Below are 21,663 nucleotides of genomic sequence, written 5' to 3'. Positions count from 1 at the left end.
ATTTTATTTTGAAAACAAAATATTTTAAATAAAATATAAAAGATAACAATTAGATATTTTTCTAAATAAAATCCGAAAATCATTTTAAAAACTTTTCCTAACAAACTAAAACCAATTTCCCTAAAATAGTGGATCTTAAGTGAAACAACCCTAAAAACTCTAACAAACTTATTAGGCGCACATCTAGAGTTAGGCGCACTACTTTTGAGTTATTTAGGTGTTCCTAAACCAGTTTATTAGTCTTGTTCTCTAACCTTGTTCCTAACAGTGCCAGGTCTGTTCCTGTCATGGGAATAGAACCAAGTTCCTTTGAGAATTCACCACGAACTTAATTGAGCTTTCACTCAACCTTAACATGAAGATAATAAATACACCCTAATGTATTCTAATCTTCATTCCATGCTTGATACTTCATCACTCGAACATCTTCACTTCGATCTTTGATTAACTCTCCGTTTTAATCTTCAATCAAGTATTCTCTTTGCTCGAGAATGAATTACCTAGCAATCAACATAAATAAAATACACTATGGCTTTTGTGGTTAAGTCATCTTCAAAACTCAAGGGTCAACAAGTTTGTTATATGTTATCTTCGAGCAGATCTTCAGGCAGGAGAAATGTTTGTTGGTCTTCATAGGATCAGATCTTATTGAAGATTGCTCTAATGGCGTAAGTAAATTATTGCTTCAGATGCAAATTGGACCTATTTTATGTTTGTTTAATCCATTTACATTTCTTCACGCACTTCTTCACACTCCCTTCCCCTTCCCCACTCTTTCTCTCTCCTCCTTCACTCCAACATTGACTCACTTAGTTCGATGGAAATTACCTCTTTCACCATCGACAATGGCGATCTAGGGTTTCACTCTAACCAATATTGATCACTCTTCAAGCACGCTCATCTGTCGACAACAATGGCAATCTAGGATTCCGCTCTGAGCATGATAGATCGTTCTTCAAGTGTGCTCATCCTCTTGATCATTCCCACACTTAGAAACGAGTGACTCAATGATTTGCAGAGAACAGATCGAATAGTTAGAAGCTAGCGATTCGTTAATGGAGGAAAAGAAAGCTAATAGATTGTTAATGGAGGAGAGAAATCTAGGGTTTATAACTAAGGAGAGAGGAAGTTCGGAATCTATTGAACACTTGAAGAGGAGATTAGAAAATAGTTAGGGTGTAGAATTTGCAAATGACACCCTTGCACATGAAATTTCAGAATTCTTAAAATTGGCTATTATTATAGGGGTTGGAATTTGGTTGGAATTGGGCCAATTCCCATTCCAAATTCCTGGATTTTCCAAACAAGTCATTTGGCCCAATTTCACATTTAGAAATGAAATGCTCATTCCCAAACATAGCATAAGGGAGTTTCTATTATATGAGAGTAATTAGTTCACCAAATAAATTGTGGTAATGTTATCTTATGTGATAGTGTTTATATGAGTTATGAGTTCAACTAGTTGGTGGTTTGATTCGTTTAATAAATGGGATTAATCATGGAATTATAACTAACAAAATATATCTACATTGGTGTCTTTGTTTTGAAAGTTAGTGTAAATAACTAGTAATTATAGTTGTTTTATATCTAGATCGTTGGAGAAGTCGTTATGGAATTCAAGTTAGCGTTGAGAATGTAGTTTTATTTATCTTGGAGATTGATAATCAACTAAGTATGAAATAACTCAAAGGTGGTATAAATATTCATACATTAGAGTAATGTTATATTAGAAAATTAATTTTAGATAATGTGACAACAAATGGTTCCTAAATAGATTAATATAATTAAGTTAGATTAGTGGTTAAAAATCACCAGAACAGGTTAATATGTGGGTTTGAATCACAAGGTTGGATATAAGTTGTTAATTACTTAATGAAGTCTTAGATATATGGTTTAAGTAATCTTTGTTAGTGTTAGCGTGTTGAATATCAAATACATCAATGTAGGAATGAAGTCATGTTCTTGGTTTTATTTCTACGATTTATGGAAATTGTTTATATGTTATTGGTGGTAGTTTATGGAATTGCTGAAAGGTGGCATACCTAATATAGCATAAGAGTTCTAGTTTGTCAAAGTCTTTATTATAGTAATAAGTGGATTAATTTGATAATCATACGATACACTACAACATAATTGACTTTAGGTAACACGTTTAGGTAACACTTTTTAAGTTGTAGATTATCTAAATATATAAGTAACACTTTTAACATTCAAGGTAACACTTTTATAAAATGTAACATTTTATAGTAACACTTCTCAAAGTGTAACACTATAACCTTTATAATAGGTAACACTCGTGAAATAGTAACACTAGAAACTTTAAAATAGGTAACACTTCTAAAATAGTAACACTAAGAATTTTGAAATAGGTAACACTTCTAAATAGTAACACTAAGAACTTTGAGATAGGTAACACTCCTAAAATAATAACACTAAGAATATTATTGTAGTTTTAAAACATTTGTGGTAGGTTATTAATTCACGCAAATTTTAACTCCATGAAAACTAACCCAATTTTTCTTTTCCATGAAAACTCAAAAAACTCGGCCCAACTAACCCAAAATTTTAACTCGCCCAATTAAATTTCCAGAACACCGAAGCTAATCAAGCAAATTTCCTCAATTAAATTTCCAAAGCACCGCGCGAAATTAAGCTAGAAGATCAAATTACATATTAGATTCTTTATCAAATTAAGATTTTTTAAGCAAATTGGAGCAGGCGCTAATTTTTGCCGCCCTTGAAGAATTATTCCACACCAAAACATTCCTTGTACGGCGGAGAACAGCAACAACTTCACAATTCGTCGATCAATCGCAGCGTGAAAGGGTAATTTTCCATTCCTCAAACTCTTTTTTCATCCAGTTTAATCCGCAGCATGAAAGGGTAATTCTGTTACATTGGCATCTATGTTCCTTGAATTCACTTTTTAGATCATAATATTGTACATATTTTTCTTTTTTTTGTGTTTTTGGCTGAAAGTTTTGATTTTTGTGTATGTGATGATTTTACAAGGTTTTGTTTTGTTTGGAATTTAGGAATTGGTTATTGGTTGAGTGAGAAATATTGCCTAATTGTTCTGGTGCTAATTGATGTCATAGGATTTTTGTTTTTATAATAATGTTTGTTGCTTAAACCCTAAACCCTGAACTCAGGTTTTTGTATGAATTTATGATGATGAAAGAAATTAACAAATTATGCCATAGTTAAGCTGTGAATTGTGATGACTGATGAGGGATTGAATTGTTGTTTGTGCACTGATTTTGGAATTTGGTATTGTTGAGAAAATGAGAAGTTCTGCCTTCCACTATTAGTTATAAAAGCTTGACCTAGGTGATTGGCAGATTGCAAGAAGTGCAATCGTGTAACTACTAAACTTTGAAGATGACTTGATTGATAGTAGAATGTTGTGATTACTTAGAATTGCTGCCTTGCTGCCTAAAACAGTTGTTGGTTGTCATCAATTTAATAACAGATGTCTGTTCTTAACCCATCCGTGAGCATCATTTTTTCTTAAAAGAAAACCAAACTGAATTTAGTTGTTTGCTATAAGAAGACCAAATCGAATTATTGGTTGTTCATAAGAGTATCAATTCGCAGTGGTTGTTTTACATTAGTTATAATTTTTTGTAGGCACTAGCTTTGATACTCTATTGGGAATTTAGCTATTGGGCGACTGAAGCTTTTGTGGATTTATTACAGCCAAGAAGTCTTAAAGGTAAGAATCAAAGTTATGATTCTAGTTGCTGTTTTTCAAATTGAGAATTCCTCATTGAACTAGGTTTTTACGTGTTACACCAAAAACAACTCATGAATATTGTTCCTACTACTACATGGTGTAAACTATAACCAACTAAATATAGGTGTGACATTAGACAATTTATAGCACTAAGAGAGTCGACGATATCCTCAATTTTACATGAATATTACTGCTTCATGGCTTGGTTCTACAGATATTTTAAAACTCTGCTCCATGGCTTGGGTTACTGAGTTATGATTGTAATAAGAAATTATAGTATCTTACTGAATTTTGGAGTTGTTCAATTAGGTTCTCTACCTACGTTTTTCTAAGTATTTCATTCTATTGGTGATTCTCTTTATGCGAAACTTTTTAGGTTGTAATCATAACTAGGTAGATATCCAGATTTATATATAACATATAAATTTTTGTGAGTTTCATGAAGAAATTATTTGTGTCTCTCTGCAATAGTAAAAGGCTTGATTGAAGGAGTTTAGTCCATGGTTTCCTATTAAATAGATTAGAAATTATACGTGGTCTTTTTGACATTGATACATTACTTTTTTCTTATTGTAATTTTTGTAAGACGTATGTGATCGATCTATTCTTATTTCCACTATGATATGGTATAAGCTGATGTCGATGTTTAGAATTAAAACCTTGTTTTCATGTATTGTTTTAAGGTAACAAAATGAGTTGTTGGACCGACTTTCTGCAATCTAGTAATGAGTATGAGGAAGGAGTTGTGAATTATTTAGATAAAGCATTTGCTACTCGAGCAATTGGAGATCAGATTAGTTGCCCGTGCAAGGTGTGTTATAACCGCTTTTGGCATCACAGAGACAAAGTGTACGATCATTTGATTGCAAATGGCATTGAGCTTGGTAGTGAGATGGATAATGAGTTCATGGATTGGTTTAAAGAAAAATTGAGTTGGATAATGCCAATGATCGTATTAAGTGGTTGTCCTTGGGTCCTTCTAGTGTTGCTAGGAGATACAATGGATATTTTTGCAATGGCTATAAGTTATACACAAGAGGGCATGATGACAAATGCAAAACCCAGAATTGTGGAGTCTCATTGGCTGCTTTAACTCCAAGCTTTGCAACTAGTAAAGATAATAATCCCATTTTTGATAATGTTACGTATTATGGGATCATAAAAGAAATAATTGAGATAGACTACTGGAGTGCATTCAATGTTGTGCTATTCAAATGTGATTGGTTTCATTCGGAAATAGATGAGTACGGCCTAACTCTGTTAACTTTAGGAAATTATGTTCCACAGATGACCCTTTTGTCTTGGCATCCTAAGTGCATCAAGTATTTTATGTGGAGGGTGGCATTGAAGCGGATTGGCATTTTGTGGATAGAAAGTTTCCAAGAGACTTTTCTTATGCTGAGGTGGAATATGAAGCTACTTATCCTGATGAAGTTGTGAACATGTCGAGAATCTCAATCTGGCTACTGTGAATAATGATGACATCAGTTGGTGTAGAGAAGGTGGTTGTGATGCAGTTGAGGTGCTCCACAGAGTGAACAATGGAACAAGTGACAATTGCCACAAAAATAATGATGATTTAGATGAGACTGACTAGGATTGGATGGAGTCTTCAATTTGACTTTCCTAGGGAGTATTGTTCTAGATTGAAAATAGTCCAAGATCGAATGCCATTTTGCGATTCTTACTTTTATATTAGTATATTTTGATTGCATACGTTTCAATTAGACAGCTCACTTTGTTGTTGATTTCGATTTTATCCTCATATATCATTCTCCTATTTTCCATATGATTGAAGTATTTGATTTAAGGAATTGAAACAAAGAGAATATCATGTTCCACTAATTATACTCCTTCTTTTTCTTATAATTTTTGAATGATTATGTTGTTGCAGATTTTTGTTATATCTCTACATCAGTGAGGTTCTTGTCCAGGTTAGTTGCCCATTTGCCTTGTTCTTTCATCCATGGTGTATTCTGCTTCCCCCATTTTTTTGGCCTTTTTGCTTACTATTTTGAATCAAGACTCCTGACAAGTTTGATCAAATAACAATAGTTTATCTGTCTAACTGTCTGTATGTTTGCTGTATTTATTAATGTTGTCATCTGAAACAAGTTCAGTAAGTTTTCAGCAAAACTACATTTATGCACTTTTATTCTGTGGCAAATATAAATGCAGGTCAGATATCGAGTATGTGGTGGCTAATTATGTATAATTCTTGGAGATGTGTAAAAATTGATCTAAGAAGCTTGTTAATAATTTGAGCCTTGAGGCTCATGACTGGGAGAGTTGGGGTGGTTGACAAGAGTCACCTAATTGGATCCAAACCTTTGCTTAGTTAAATTTTTTGCTTGTTTGGGCTAGCTGCAGTTGGTCTAAACTTGATGTGTAGCTAGGACTTGAGTCTAGAAAGCAATGTGACGGCGTGACAAGTGACATCGTCCTTGATGTCAATCTGACTCAATTGTCTTTGTTTTTGGGTCTTGGGATCAAGAAGTCGTTGTGTCCAGGCTTCATGCTGGTCAAAGTGAGTGTAGAGTGTGCTGAAAAATAGTTTTCTTTTCTACCTTACCTGTAACCTAAGAAATGTACATCTTTTAATAACTGCTTATAATAGAAAAGTTCTTTTGTTTTTGTAATTTTTTGTCCTTCTCATTTTCTTCTTTATTGATCAGTATTTTGATTTATGCTTGTAATAGAAAAGTTTTCTTTTTGCCAAGCTATAAATGCATTTAGACATGGTCTGTCCCAGTCAGCCACCTAAGCTTTCCTAACACTAGCTGTATCCTCTAGGTATTCCTCCCTCGCTGTCAGAAGAATTCACCTTTTGTTTTACGCCATTCCCAGATGATTCGACTATAATCTATAATAATCCCGTCCCTAAAATAATAGACCATATTTCTGTTATGGGCTGTTCCAAATTAATAGGTCACTTTCTTCTGAATTTAGACATTACACTGCAGATGCCAGCGGAAACTAGATTATGGTACCCCTTCCATATTGTCGTTAGTGAACTCACAAAATTAACAAACCATGTTCACCATTCTTTCTAAATGTAGCTTCAATTTTTATAACGATCTTTTTCAAAAAGGACTACTCTGAGCACAGTATTGTCAGAGGCAGAGCACTGAAGGCACAGTAGGTAATCAATAATCATAATATCTTAATGCAAAATTACACTTAAGATCGTTCAAATCTTTGCTTCTTCTTTTAGTTTTACCACCTCGCTTTCTCCATCCCCTATGTGGCCTAATGTGGGATGCATATGATGATTTTGATTCAGTCACAAGTCTCTTGAAGTTCACAGACTCAACTCTTCCATGACGACTACCTTGTTCTGGTCCTTGTAACAGTTTCTTGTTCTGATGCAGCAAGTCTTATTTCTCACTAAAACAACAAAACTTCCAAACCGGACGATATAGGGAAAGCTAGAACCCACTTATGAAAAATTCTCAAATATGTATTGCTCCACAACAAAATGTACACCGCTAATAAAGGGATTATTCCGCTCATCCACCTACCTATACTTGTGACTTTGCACGCACCTAAATCTACCTCTTTTTCTACAACTTAACCAATTCTTCAACAAAAGGGAGGAGAAAAAGGGTAGTGACAACACTTTATCAGATCAATTACAGTTTGATATAATTACAGTAAGAGTCCCCAGTTGCAAGGAGGAATGTAGATCAGGTGTATTATCATGTTAAGTCATATTTGTTGCATAAGGGATATGAATTACTTTTGAATTATGTGAGTTAGTTACTAGTATATAATTAGTTTTGAAGATATCTATTCAGGTCTAGCTTACATCATATAAGGTGCAGCCACTTAATATGAGGCCAGAGAGGCAGGCCATAACTTTTAGGAAGATTTTCAAGTCCAACTCTGAGCAGGTTTCCTGGTTTCCCACTAGATCTCTTAATCCTTCTTCATCTGGCTCAAAATTTCAAAAGTGCCTTCCAAACTCGCACCTTTCAAGAATGCTAATCTGTTCATTATAATTACTCTGTTTTATGCAAAGTAATTATACAAAGGTGCCTTCCAAACTCGCACCTTTCAAACTGAATTATACAAAGGTGCCTTCCAAACTCGCACCTTTCAAGAGATACTCTGTTTAAAATTGAAACTAAGATTGCAATCTCTGTGACATTTGCATGTACAGTAAGATTAATGTTCGTTAATCTGTTCATTATACAAGTACAGTAAGTTAGATACTCCCTCCATTTGTTATTAGTTGTTTCACATTGATTTTCACATTTGCATGTTTTAAATTATATTATTTGTCAACTTTTGCGTAGCACCTACGAAAGGAAAGCGAACTAGAGGACCAACTATGTGCAAAGATGTCCATGCATGGACAGCAGAGGACCGCAAGCCTATTATTCTTAATGAAATGGGGAAGCCTATTGGTCCAGATAAGAAAACTGTAGACAAATTTTCAAGATTCCTTGGTACTTTAGCTCGTAATTCTTCTCTAGCACCATTGAACAAGCTTAATTGGCATCATGTTGTAGACAAGGACAAGATTTGGAGTTATGTTAAGGTATGCGACTCTTAAGATGCCCTTTTTGATTCCTATTTTCTTTAATAATCGTATCTAACAGTGTGTCTTATTGATTATGCTAGAAAAAATATATGATATCTGAAGAAGGTAAAGACCCTGTGTTGGCATCAATTGGGAGGCTTTGGCATAAACATAAGTGCATCATAAAGCAGAGACACTTTACTCAATATGACAATGATAATGATAGGAAAAAAAATGCTCCGGATACAATGCCAGCTTCACATTTCAAGGATTTGCTAGAATTCTGGAATTTGGAATTAGTACAGGTACTTTTATGCCTTTTTTGGCCTTGAAGTAGTGAGTTGGATTAGTTCTTTCTCCATTTACTAGGATGACCACTATATTGGTGAAATCAAAACAATCCAGGCTTGAATTTCTTTTATTTGCATGTGTAAACATCCAAAATCAAGAGCCTAACTCAAACCTTGAAAATACTTATCTTAAATCCATTATTTTCTCTATTGTGTTGTGCACCATATGTAGGATTAATCCTATTTTGTTATGATTCTCTTTGGTAATGCAAAAGCAGATACAAAGTGAAAAGAAAAGAGAAAGCAGGTTAATTCAAACTGATAGGCACACTATGGGTCCAACAAGCTTTGTTAGGAAACAACATGAATTGGTAAATGCTTTATACACCAAAAAAATTATTTCTTATCTTTCTTTGCTATTGCCAAGTATTACTTATTTTTTATTATGTGTTTATGTGGTAGCAACAACAAGATGCTGAGAAAAAGCCACCGTCACAAGCACTATTGTATAAAGAAACTCGAAAAAGGAAAGCAGACAAAAACTACAAAACATCCTTTGAGCCTATACAAAGGAACATTGTAAGTTTTATTTTATTTTTGATCCATTAACTCATGCGCTTATATTTTTAATTAACAAGAAGGGTACATATGCTGAACAAATCACGCAATTAGGCTAAAATATGCTGACTTTACCTAAACTGTGTAATAATTTATTGTATTGTCATTATAGGAGAAGATGGAGGAGGTCCAAAAGGAAAGTCAAATTAATGGAGATGATGCATATTATAAAGTTATGAATAAATCAGAAAAGTTGAAGAAATGTGCAATCAAAGGAAAGTGTAAGGGAGATTATGTGGGCGGTGTAGTCATTCCAGATGAGTTTTTGCAATCATATAAAGACCAAATTGTGAAAGACACTGTTAGAGAAGTAATGAAAACGTTCGAGCAACAACTTGAACCACGGATGTTTGCTAATTTGTCTCATTCACTTGAAAATGTGTCCACTATTCATAATATTACAAAGCATCTTCATGAAGGCACTACTGATAAGAGAAGGATAAGGTAATTCGTAGGCTTCTCTACTTCTCAAACATAATTAACAAGCATCTCTATAATATTATTGTTGAAGATTTCATCTTAATTTTTTTTATTACAGGATGAAGAGAATCAAAATGATGAACTGGAGTAGCAACACATGAAATCGAGGTCGCTAGGAAAATGAATGCATATGGCGAGATGATACAAATGGAGTACACATCAGATATATGACTATTAGATCTAGTTTTAGATTACCATATGAATACGTACATTCTTGTTGGATGATTTTAGTTTTAGATTGAACATATGTTATATTTCATTAGTTTATTATTTATGAAAGTAGCACTAATAAGTGTACAAAATTCTATTATTATTATAATATATAATTGTCAATTTATCTATTAATTTTAATTTTTATATATGTATGTACACATATTCCCTAATAAAGAAAAGTGTTACTTAATCACCTATAATGTGCTACAGAATATGACAATGAAGTGTTACCTAATAACACAAGAGATGTTACTTAAAATGATAAAAAGTGATACGTAATGTTTAATGAAGTGTTACTATAGGTTATGGTAACACTACAATATGTTACTAATAATATGAAAAGTATTACATAATAAATTTGAGGTAACACTTTACAAGTGTTACAATAAGTATTAAAAGTGTTACATAAACGAATCTAAAGTAACATTTGATTAAGTGTTACTATAGGCGATCAAAAGTGTTACCTACTAGCATAGGTAACACGGGCAGATGTAACACCCAAAAAGTGTTACCTATTATCTAATTTAACACTTTAAGCATTATAAGTAACACTTTTTGGGTGTTACTTAAAGTCAATTATGTAGTAGTGATAACGTTCTAATCATGACTAAATTGGTTAAAAGTAATTCTAAGATGTTGTTTAATTAGATGGGAATTTATAATATAGTGTTCTCATGAACTAAAAGCATTAGTTTGTGAGAGGATTACATAATGTGATGGGTGTTGTCCTATATTGTTATGAGAAATGATTATTAGACTAGACTTTAAGAGTTAATAAACTTAATTAGCTTTCTCACTTAAAGTCTAGAAAAAGGGAATTTAGATGTTTATTTCTTTTAGTAATACTCACTAAATAAAGTAAACTACTCTTATGTTGGTTATAATGCAAAACATTACCCACTTCTTTGTTAAATAATTGAGATTTGAGTTAATCAAAGTTAACTTGTAAGAGATTCACTTAGATTGACTTTTAAATGAAGGATATGACTTTGTTGGTGCTAGAAATAACTTTGGAAAGGAGTAATCAATAGTGGCTAATAATATGTTGAGTATTGGTTATTGATTAATTAATTATGGACTTAGTTACCTACGTTGTATATGGAGTAATATAATCAAGTTGTTCTATTGTGTAATTAGTATTCACCAAAAGTAAGTTAATACCTGATATTACTTAAGTAAGTGTAAGTACAAGAAATACTTCAAAGTAGTTCCAACTACATGGTTGAGTGACTTCTGATTAGAAATGACGTTGACTTGCTTTAGTAATTAGGATTATGATTCATTAATGGTTGTCATTTATAATAGTAGTTGGGATTGGACTTACGAGATAAAATGACCCATAAATGTTAAAGTTTAATCAATCTTTCTTTCATGAATCATGAGTTGTGGTAGTTTATAAGTTTATGATTGGATTGAGTTGAAACTAAATGCATATACATATTGAACCCGAATTACGCAAAGAGGTATTATGACGTGTGATTTATAGTTCTCTAAAGTGAAGTCTCCTAGTATGATTTCTTATACAAAGTTGTTAAGAATTATTATAACTATGGATGAGTTCCAAGAATGATCTATTATGCTATGAATGACCGCCTAAAGTTATCTAAATGGGAAAGTAGCCTCGTATGAGTCGTCGGATGAGGTGACATGAACAGTACCCCCATAGACTATTAACCGTGGGGGGATAGGAAAACATGCCCATTGCTTTGTGGGGCGATAATCGGGCGATATATCAGGTAATGTGAAACATGTGGATGGTTGATTAAATAAGCAGAAAAATGTACTCCGTACTTGTCGCAATTATTGGCCAAAAGTAAAGCGAATGGTTGGGTGACGACCCCCACTGTCATAGTGTAAGCTTTGTCTCCTCCACCGCTTTCTCTTTCCCCCTGGTTAAAAAAAAAGTTATCTCAAAGTATGAAAGTTATATTGATATTGGATTCCTGATAAGGAATCGTTTCATGGAATGTTGTCATGCTATTTAGTTTCTGATAAGGAATTGGTTGTAAAAGTATAAGGAATGATTGATATAGTATTTGAAAGCACAAGTGTGTGTTTCCGCTAAGAAATTAACTAAATGAGATAAAGTATATAGTTTATAATAGAGTCGGTAAACTCGTATCGTTTATAAGAAATTGTGATGTTGAAAGGTTAATTAAATAATGATATATGAAATGTCTCTATTGTGAATATTTTGGAATCCTCTTTCTTCGTTTGTTGTTATGTGAAAGATAATGTGTCATAAGAAGAATAATTGAATAAAGGTATTACATATATGTGTCTGATAAGACTAATGCTAAGCTCTATTATAACAGATGTGATTATCATGTATGTGTCCCACATGATAAATGTTATACATTGTTATGACATGTGATTGTTTTGACCATGTTGATCGTTGAGAGTCATTTTCAAGTAAAAGCCATCGAAGCATGTGTTAATCTTGTTTATGGGTTAGTACTCAGCTTTGTTAATGTGTGTATGTTGTTTTGTCATTTATATGGTCTGTCACTTGGTGGTGGTAGCTTCTTAAATGTTTCAGGTTGGAGTCACAAGTGAATATTTGCAAGTTGAAGCTAATACGAGCTGGAGCTGGAGTAGTGTTATAGTGGTTATCAAAGTGAGGACGCTCGACATTGTAACAGTAAGCAACTAAATTAGTTATCACATAATTCTGTATTTAAGAGTCGCTAGCTAGTGCTCCTGATTCTCTGTTGGCATGGTTGTTGCTCCGCTTAAGCGTTGAGGTTGTTGAGTCTAGATTATTTTATAAATTAAGATTGCAAATAGGTTTAAATTATTTCTCGATTTTGGGTTGTCCTATTTTCAAAGGAAATTCTGCCGGATTTTCTAGAGAGATTTATTAAAATAAAGTTAGAGAATCAGGGCTTGTTGTAATATTCTCTGATGTTGTTTGGTGAATGTGATGGTAATAGTCCGTGTTATCTCGACTAGAGTCTCTTACAATTTACTTAATCCTCTTTAAGATGGTTGGGAGAATCTCGGTTGTTACACTGTACTTGTCTTCTTGATGCATGAACACCAAAATATCAGCATGCGGCAAACCACTCTTTTGGAATTCTACTGTATATACCACTGAAAATTCGAAATACACAAAAGTAGGTTTTCATACTCATATTATAGACAATACATAACTGTAACAACACAAAGGTAATTTAAAAACTATAATAAAAATAATAATAATACAAGTAAGGACGATGTGTTACGTACCAGCTGTAACCCTTCTAAATATTTTGCGCGCTTTTAAATCTTGGACCAGTTGGTCTAGTTTTATCATTAAAACTCGGCAGATGATGTCCAGCCTACCCTCTGGCATGAGGCCTTTTTTCTTTACAAATCTGTTGATATCTTGCCACTTTGGATTACACGTAAATGTTATGAATGAATCTGGATAACCATACCATGTACAAATAGCCATCGCATCCTGGTAGTTTTCTCTCATATAACTATGTCCTCCAGTGAATGAAGCTGGCAATACTATACGACTTCCAGTTGAAGATCCTTCTGTTTCTCCTCTTTCGACAACGCCTCTTAAATTCTTCACATTCGCGGCTCTAAGACTCTGTTGGTTGTATCTAAGAAAAGACAACCTTTTAGCTTCAATCATTGTGTAAGCATCTACTAAAAATTGTTGTAACAACCTCGAAGATAAGAGTATGGTTGCAGCTTCTGAAGCTCGATCTCGTATCATGTATGCAAAGAACTAACGCATAGTGAGTTTAAATCTTTTTCTCATTGAACGATATGTTGGAGTCGTATCTCTATGCATTGCGATGTAAGAAGGATGAAGCTCAGAAATTTGTTGTAACTTTCCACCCTTTGTTTCTATAATTATATCTCTTTTAACGGCACAATAAGTGCAACAACTTTTGATGTCGTTGGCAAATTATAAGTTCTTCCATCAGACTCTTGTTTTCCTATAAGCCTTAATTGCAAATTCTCACACGTCACTAGTAGAATAGTTGCTTATTGCTGCGGTGATATTGCTGTGGTTTTATCCATACGCAGCAATATATCACAAAAAAAGAAAAGGAAAAATATAAGATATTCATATTGCTGCGGTTTCGACCGAAAACCGCAGCAATATTGTCTTAACAAATTTTTGAAAAAAAGTTGACTATTTAACAAGATATATTGCTGCGGTTTTTGGGACAAAACCGCAGCAATATATTAAAATAGGATTAAAAAATAATATTTTAATATATTGGTGCGGTTCTTGTCAGGAACCGCAGCAATATCATTAAAAAATATTTTTTTAAAAAAGTATAAACTATGCGTGTATTAGTTAGGGTTTTTTCAATCTCATTCTTTCATCCTCTCAACTTCTCACACGCTGTTTTACTTCCTCTCAACCTCACCCTGCTCTCAACCTCACACTGCTCTCAACCTCTCATCTCACCGGTCCTTCGTCGGCCATTCTCAACGTCTAACACCAGCGCTTCCTTCTCTATCTCTTCCGATTGTTAGTTCGTCCTTCGTCGACCCTTCATTCGTTCCACTAAAACTCAAAAAACGCTGCCCAAAATATTTAGGGTTTTCTTTTCTCACACCCTCCGTTCATTCGTCGTTCGTTCTTTCGTCGGCCGTTCATACTTCGTTAGTTCTTTCGTCTGCCGTTCATCCTTCATTCGTCGGAATCTGGTTCGTTCTTCGTCGAAACCTGGTTCATTCTTCGTCGAAACCTGGTTCGGTTCTTCGTCGAAACCTGGTTCGGTTCTTCGTCGATTTCTTGTTCGTCCTCGCAACACTCGTGGCTCGTGGCTCTTCGTCAACACTCGCCGGAGTTCTTGGCGCTGGTCATCGCAGTAGGTCGCGAGTTTCTTCGAGTTCTTGGGCGATCTTCTAATTTCTTAATTTCAGTTTTTTTTAGGATTTTTTTTTTAGTTTCTTGTTTTTTCATATATTTTTTGCTTTCATTATTTTTTCTGTAATTAGTTATTTCGTTGTAATTCTTGTTTTTTTATTTTACTTTCTAATTTTTTTTGTATTATTTATGTAACTAGCTTTTTTATTTTTATATATTAGAGATTCATATGTCATTTTATTTTAAGTTCATTTGCGAATTGGAGATAGTGAATGGGTTTCTTGCCTTATTTTTAATCTTTTAAATGGACTGCAAAATGCAAAAAAAAAAATTTTTTTGGTTACCAGGATCTATTGCTGCGATTTTGGGCCAAAACCGCAGCAATAGATTGACATATTGCTGCAGTTTTGGCCCAAAACTGCAGCAATACTATCTGTTAAATTGATAATACATAATAATATTGATGCGGTTTGGCCTAAAAACCGCAGCAATATTTGTAGATATTGCTGCGGTTTTAAACCGTAACAATATTATTATTACCTATTGCTGCCCCCTTAATTGTTGCGCGCCCAAAATCGCAGCAATAGGCCACTTTTTGACCGCAACAATCAGCTTTTATTCTACTAGTGTGTATCTGATGCAAACCTATCCCTAGCCATTCTGATGAATTTTTAGCTAAAGGGTTATTTTCATATATTATATCATGTAATTGTGTGACTAAGTGATCTGCGAACTTATTAGGGTTCTTGGTACTGGTAAGACATTTATAAGAAAATAAGTTGCTATGTATAACAAAATATTCAACTTTAACAAATAACCACTAAATGATAAGTAACGCCAGGGATTATGTTGTACCTTGCAGCAAGTTTTTCTGTTCCTAATTTCATCCTTCGTTTCGTATATGTAAATTTGGGAATACTTAGGCCATGCACCATTAGGAGGCAACAAACTACCTATTAAGTGATGATTCTAACCACCAATTTTGTAATTGTATGGACCTCCACCTTGAGTTGTAGGTGCAATAATTTTTCCACTTGTCGATGTAACTGAATACATCATACTTTATCCTCATATGTTTTCAACAAAGTGGTTGCTTGTGTTGTGTTTCTTCTTTATTATGTTGTCTATAAGTTTAGATGGATCTTTTAATAGAGGTAGTTGAACCTTCCTTTGAATGCAACATAATAATCAAAACTTCGGCTTCATTGTCTTGTTTTTTTATTGACTCTCTCATCAAACCACATTTCCGCCCCACAAAACTCATATACATATGTAGGGTCTCATATGTCTGATTAGCTATCTGTTTTAAAAAAACAAATGAGTTACTAAATTTGTGATCATATTAAACAATTTTACGATGCACATTATAATTGCAAAATTGATGACACATGATAGGCGAACTTGTAATGATCTTCACATCATCTATGGCGTTGTCATTATTGACTTGTGTAACGCACTCATCTTGAATGGTAGTATTTGATTGACCACAATTAGGTGATGTAATATTTTTAACTTTATGAACGTCATATTCAACAATACATGTTAGATTTGATAGGAGATTAATACAAAATTATACACATCTACTACCAATACTTAAATAATATAATACCATTTATAACTCTCTATGTGACTGATCTGAGGATTGCTGAACTTTGAATCACATGTCTCTTTGATCTAAGTTGACTTTGCGATTGGGCCAATCCATAATGTCTTCTGAAGCCATAGCAATTCCTACGATTGAACGTTCTCTTTTACCAATATATGGGGCTTATTCCCAAGGCTAAACCAATTAAAGGAGGATCAAGGCCCAGCAGGTTCCTAAGCTCCCAGGGGCCCATCTATGGGGACTTCTTCCAGCTGTCAGTGCCTTCCAGGCTCCAGCTGGCCTACAGCTGGGAATCCCAAAGCACTATAAATATCCAGCACCCTCATCAATGAGAAGGTATTGAGTTCTTACCTAATAAACCAGAGCATCTCTCTCTAGACTTTATCTCTCTAGCTTGATCACTAACTTGAGCGTCGGAGAGGCGATCCCGGAACCACCCTCGGGGCAGTCTAACCTTACCTTTTGCAGGATTCCGGCATACGGACTATTGACTCAGGACATTCAGATCTGACCCGGTATTTCCTTAGCAAGGCATTAGACATCCTTAATTTCTAGACAGAAACAGTTTGGCGCCGTCTGTGGGGACAGTACAAAAAGTTACTTCCCCACCACTTATTGAGACTTACCTTATCAGCTACTCAGCTTCGATCATCAATCCTCGAACACCAGTTAGCAATGGCACCAACCAAGAACACCCGTAGCAAGCAAACCTCTGACCAGGTTCCTCGGCCTGAGAGAGGCCACTCACCCCCACATAACAGGGAGGCTGAGCAGGTCCCATCGCCCGGTCGGCGGTCCCCCACCGTTCAAACTTTGGACCCCCGGTCAGCCTCTCAGCAAATACAGAATGTCGACCCTCAACCGCTCTTCGCAGCCGACATTGCTCTTATCACGGCCCAGCTCCAAGAAACCTTCCAAAAAGGTATGATGGACATGATGGCCATGCTTCAGCAGAGGCAGCACCAGCTCATCCCCATTAATCAACCTGAGAATAGAGAGCGTACTGTAGCCCGCTCTCAAAGGGAAGAGCGCAACTCTCGTTTAAATCGGGACCAGCCTAGCCGGCCACGATCCGATGCGAGGGAACCTAGTCATCGAGACAAAGAGAAGTTGGCTCGTCAGGGGTCGGCCCGTCAGCACGCAGAGACCCACGTATCAAAATCCCCAAGAGGGGGTGCGGGTCGGAAGTCCGAGGATTCCCGACACTTTCTTAACAAGAGGCGCCTCAGCCAGGGCTACGACGCCCGGGAGCTCCTCAACAAAAAGGCGCATCATCAAGAAGGGCAGGGCGACTCGGCCCATTCTCAGCCGCCTAAGCTGACGGGAGTAGGGCTCAAGTTCCTGATCCCCTTCAGTCAGGAAATCCTAGGGACCCCAACCCCGAGAAAAATCAAAACCCCATTGATCGAACCATTCGCGGGCCTAACCGACCCCGACGATCATATGGCCAGCTACAAAGCTCAGATGAGCGTTCAAACTAGCTGCGAGGCTATCTGGTGTCGTTTCTTTCCCACCACCCTCAAAGGCCTTGCCCTCAATTGGTTCCAAGAACTCCCAGCCGGAGTCATCACGAACTTCGCCATCTTGGAGCACCTGTTCATCCACCAGTTCGAGGCTGGGAAAAGGCAAAGAAAGACCAGCCTCCACCTCATGGGGGTGAAGCAGGACAAAAATGAGTCCCTAGCGGACTACATCAAGAGGTTCAATGAAGAATCTCTTAAAATAACCGACCTACAGGATGCGGTGGCCTTTGCCGCCCTCATGTCCGGGATCCAACCAGGTCGGCTCAGGTAGTCTTTGGCTGAGAATGAAGTAAAAACCTTCTCGGAAGCCATGACCAGGGCTCAGAGGTTCATCCAGGCGACGGATATCTGTCGTCATTCGGACGAAGGGGGCAAGAAAAGGAAAGACGAGGGGAACCACAAGGATCAGCCTAAATATCAAAGAACGGGAGGTCGAGGGGATCGGCTTACCGACAACGACAACGATCCTCGGTTCAACAAGAATCGGAAAGAAATCTACTTCGACATTAGGGAAAAAGCTTGGCTCCCTAAGCCAGCACCCATTCGGACATCGTCCTCTCGAAGGGACAAGAGCCTATGGTGCGATTACCATAAGGAATGTGGGCACACCACCAAAGACTGCAGAGAACTCAAAAAATCCCTAGATGGTTTAGCCGACCAGGGAAAGCTCAATCGCTACCTAAAGCACACAAGCGAGGAAAAGGGGAAGCAAAAGGTGGGTCAGTCGAACAGCGGAGACACCGAGGGGTTCATCGGTGTCATCGCTGGAGGATTTGCGTCGGGTGGACTAACCGGCCGAGCGCGCAAAGCCCACCTCCAAAATCTCAAACATCAGGTGCTTGACGTCCAGCTCCCTCAAACCAACTGCCCAATCATGACCTTTGGGGAACCAAGTCGGACGTTGCACACTCCACACGACGACCCTCTGGTCATCGATCTCAAGGTAGCAAACACAAGGGTAAAGAGAGTGTTGGTGGATAGCGGGTCGTCCGCCGACATCACTACCCTTGAGTGCCTCAAGAATCTGAAGTACAGCGAGCGGGATGTTACTCCCCTGAATAACCCGCTCATAGGCTTCGGGGGCAACTCCGTTCACCCAGTCGGTTCAATAAAGCTACCCACTTGGATAGGTGAAAAAGGTAAGGGGAGAAGCCTACCAATCGACTTCTTAGTGGTGGACATCCCTTTGCCATATAATATAATAATGGGAAGACCCACGCTGAACAGGGCTAAGGCCGCCATATCTACCTATCAGCTCCTCATGCAGTTCGAAACTGATGACGGAAAGGTGGGAAAGATACAGGCGACCAGCAAACAGCGAAGAGAGTGCTACGTGAATAGCCTCAAGAATAACGACGTCCAAAAGGACTTGAATAACGACGTCCAAAAGGACTCGAAAAAACGAAAACGAGAAGAGGGTCAGCCCTCGACTAGCCTCGGGGTATAATAACAGACAACCCCAACAATACGAGCGACCTCAACCAGCTGAGGATGACGAAGAGGTCGCAATCGGACAGGACCCCAGTCGGACTATGAGGGTAGGCAAAGCCATGGATCCTCAAACAAGGCAAGACATCATCCAAGTGCTCACAGAGTACCAAGACGTCTTCGCTTATGAGGCCACAGAAATGCCTGGCCTCGACCCAAAAATCATGTGCCATAAGCTTAACATCAAAGAGGGGTTCAGGCCGATCAAGCAAAAGCTCAGGCATCAAGGCCCGAAAGAAACGCCGCGCGGCCGCGGAGGTCAAGAAGCTGCTGGAAGCTGGGTTCATTAAGAGTGTCAATACTCGGAATGGTTGGCCAATGTGGTGTTGGTCAAAAAGCCAAGCGGCATGGCGGATGTGTGTAGATTTCACAGACCTTAAAAAAAGCCTCCCGAAGGACAATCACCCTTTGCCAAAAATCGATAGGTTGGTCGATTCGACGGCGGGCACGCCCTTCTCAGCTTCATGGACGCGAATGCCGGCTATCATCAAATTCCCATGGCGAGAAGGATAGGGTCCATACGGCATTGATTACGCCTCAGGGGGTCTACTGCTATAAAATGATGCCATTCACCTCAAAAATGCGGGAGCTACATATCAACGAACCGTCAACAAAATATTTCACGACCAACTGGGTCGAACATCGAGGTATATGTTGATGATATGATAGTCAAAAGCAAGCTCAGTCGGATCATCCAGCCGATCTGAAAGAAACACTGGGCACCCTGAGAAAGTATTGAATGATTCTTAACCCCAAAAAATGCGTCTTCGGAGTCAAAGGAGGAAAGTGCCTCGGATTCCTAGTGGATGAGAGAGGAATCGAAGCCAATCCGGACAAGATTAAAGCGGTCCTAGAGATGAAATCTCCTCGGAATGTAAGAGAGGTGCAACGCCTGACCGGCTGCCTAGCTGCACTCGGACGTTTTCTCTCTAGGTCGGCTGATAAAAGCTTGTCATTCTTCAAAGCTCTAAAGCAAAAGGAGTTCACTTGGGACGACGAAGCCGAGCAGCCTTCACCTCCCTCAAAAATCACTTGGCAACCTTGCCTAAACTCATCTCCCCCTTGCCGGGGGAGCCCTATTCATATACTTGGCCGTTTCGACTACGTCTTAGCGCAGTCCTTATGTGAGTGAGAAGGAAGCAACACCTAGTCTACTTCATCAGCCACGCCTATAAGGGGCTGAAGCGAAGTACAGTGATGTCGAGAAGATGGTCTTTGCCTTGGTGATGGCGAGTCGGAAGCTCAAGCCTTACTTTCAAGCGCACCCCATCAAAGTCCTAACCGGACAACCCTTCGAAAGATGATTGAGAGCAGAAACCATTCAAGTCGAATGACTGATTGGGCGGATCAGTTAGCTGACTTCGGGCTAGAGTTCGAGCCACGAAGAGCAATCAAGGCCCAGGCCCTTGCTGATTTCATCACCGAATGTGCAACCCGACCCTCGGTCGGTTCACAAGAAGAATGGGAATGACTGGTCGATGGGTCCTCCACGAAAAATGGTTGTGGGGCAGGACTGGTCATAAACCCCCCGGTCGGGGATAAAATTGAATACGCTATTAAGTTCGAGTTCCTTGGATCCAACAACGAAGCTGAATATGAAGCCCTTATCCTCGGGTTACAACTTTGCATCCTAGCCGGAGCAACATCGATCATAGCGAAATCCGACTCACAGCTCATTGTGGGTCAGGTTTCAGGAGAATACGAGGCCAAGGAAGATAACATGAGAATGTACTTCGCCAAAGCTCGAGCTGTTATTGGAAAGTTGTCCGGATTCCGGCTTACCCATATTCCCCGCTCGGAAAATCAACAGGCCGACGCTTTGGCTCGGATGGCCAGCTCCGCTGAGGGGTCGGCCCCTAGAACTATAACATGGGAAATGCTGAAGCAACCCAACATAAATGCCAAAGAGTAACTCGTCCTGAACCGTTCCTCGGACTGGATGGACAAAATTGTGAAGTACTTACAAGACGAAACCCTGCCTGATGACCCTAAGAAAGCCGATCGGGTCAAGCATAAGTCAGGTTGGTTCCTATGGCATGAAGGGTAACTCTACAAAAAGTCCTTCACTCATCCCCTTCTCAAGTGTGTAACCCCCGAGGAAGGGAACTATATCCTTAGGGAAATACACCAGGGAGCTTGTGGGAGCCATCAAGAGGGCAGAACGATAGCCGGAAAGGCCTTAAGAGCCGGGAATTAGTAGCCCACTTTGAAGTCTGACGCCTCGGATCTAGTCCGGCGATGTCCCTCTTGCCAAATCCACTCGGACATCCGAGAGCACCTGCCACTCCCCTCACCACAATTCAAGCAGTGCTGCCCTTCGATAAGTGGGGCATAGACCTGCTCGGTCCTTTTCCCCCAGCGT

At 38.0% G+C, this 21,663-nt stretch overlaps 1 protein-coding gene across 1 annotated transcript; it reads left to right on the top strand.

Annotated features, from left to right (window-relative positions):
- The first annotated feature begins 8,038 nt into the window (after positions 1–8,038).
- On the top strand, positions 8,039–12,468 carry LOC125495185 (uncharacterized). The gene is made up of 5 exons (XM_057392946.1): positions 8,039–8,279; positions 8,830–8,922; positions 9,014–9,130; positions 9,282–9,613; positions 12,402–12,468. Exons 1-5 carry the CDS (start codon positions 8,070–8,072, stop codon positions 12,466–12,468), a joined length of 819 nt encoding a protein of 272 aa, XP_057248929.1. The 5' UTR covers positions 8,039–8,069.
- The last annotated feature ends 9,195 nt before the right edge of the window (positions 12,469–21,663 follow it).

This window comes from Beta vulgaris, chromosome 2 (genome assembly GCF_026745355.1).
Source record: "Beta vulgaris subsp. vulgaris cultivar EL10 chromosome 2, EL10.2, whole genome shotgun sequence".
Taxonomy (NCBI): Eukaryota; Viridiplantae; Streptophyta; class Magnoliopsida; order Caryophyllales; family Amaranthaceae; genus Beta; species Beta vulgaris.
This window is presented reverse-complemented; position numbering and strand designations above follow the sequence as displayed.

Bases quoted from the DNA above. Each gene is read 5' to 3' on its own strand.
- LOC125495185 (XM_057392946.1), top strand. From the start codon at position 8,070: ATGTGCAAAGATGTCCATGCATGGACAGCAGAGGACCGCAAGCCTATT. The intron at 9,131-9,281 runs GTAAGTTTTATT...TTGTCATTATAG, and splicing joins AGCCTATACAAAGGAACATT to GAGAAGATGGAGGAGGTCCA. The intron at 9,614-12,401 runs GTAATTCGTAGG...TAAATGTTTCAG, and splicing joins ACTGATAAGAGAAGGATAAG to GTTGGAGTCACAAGTGAATA.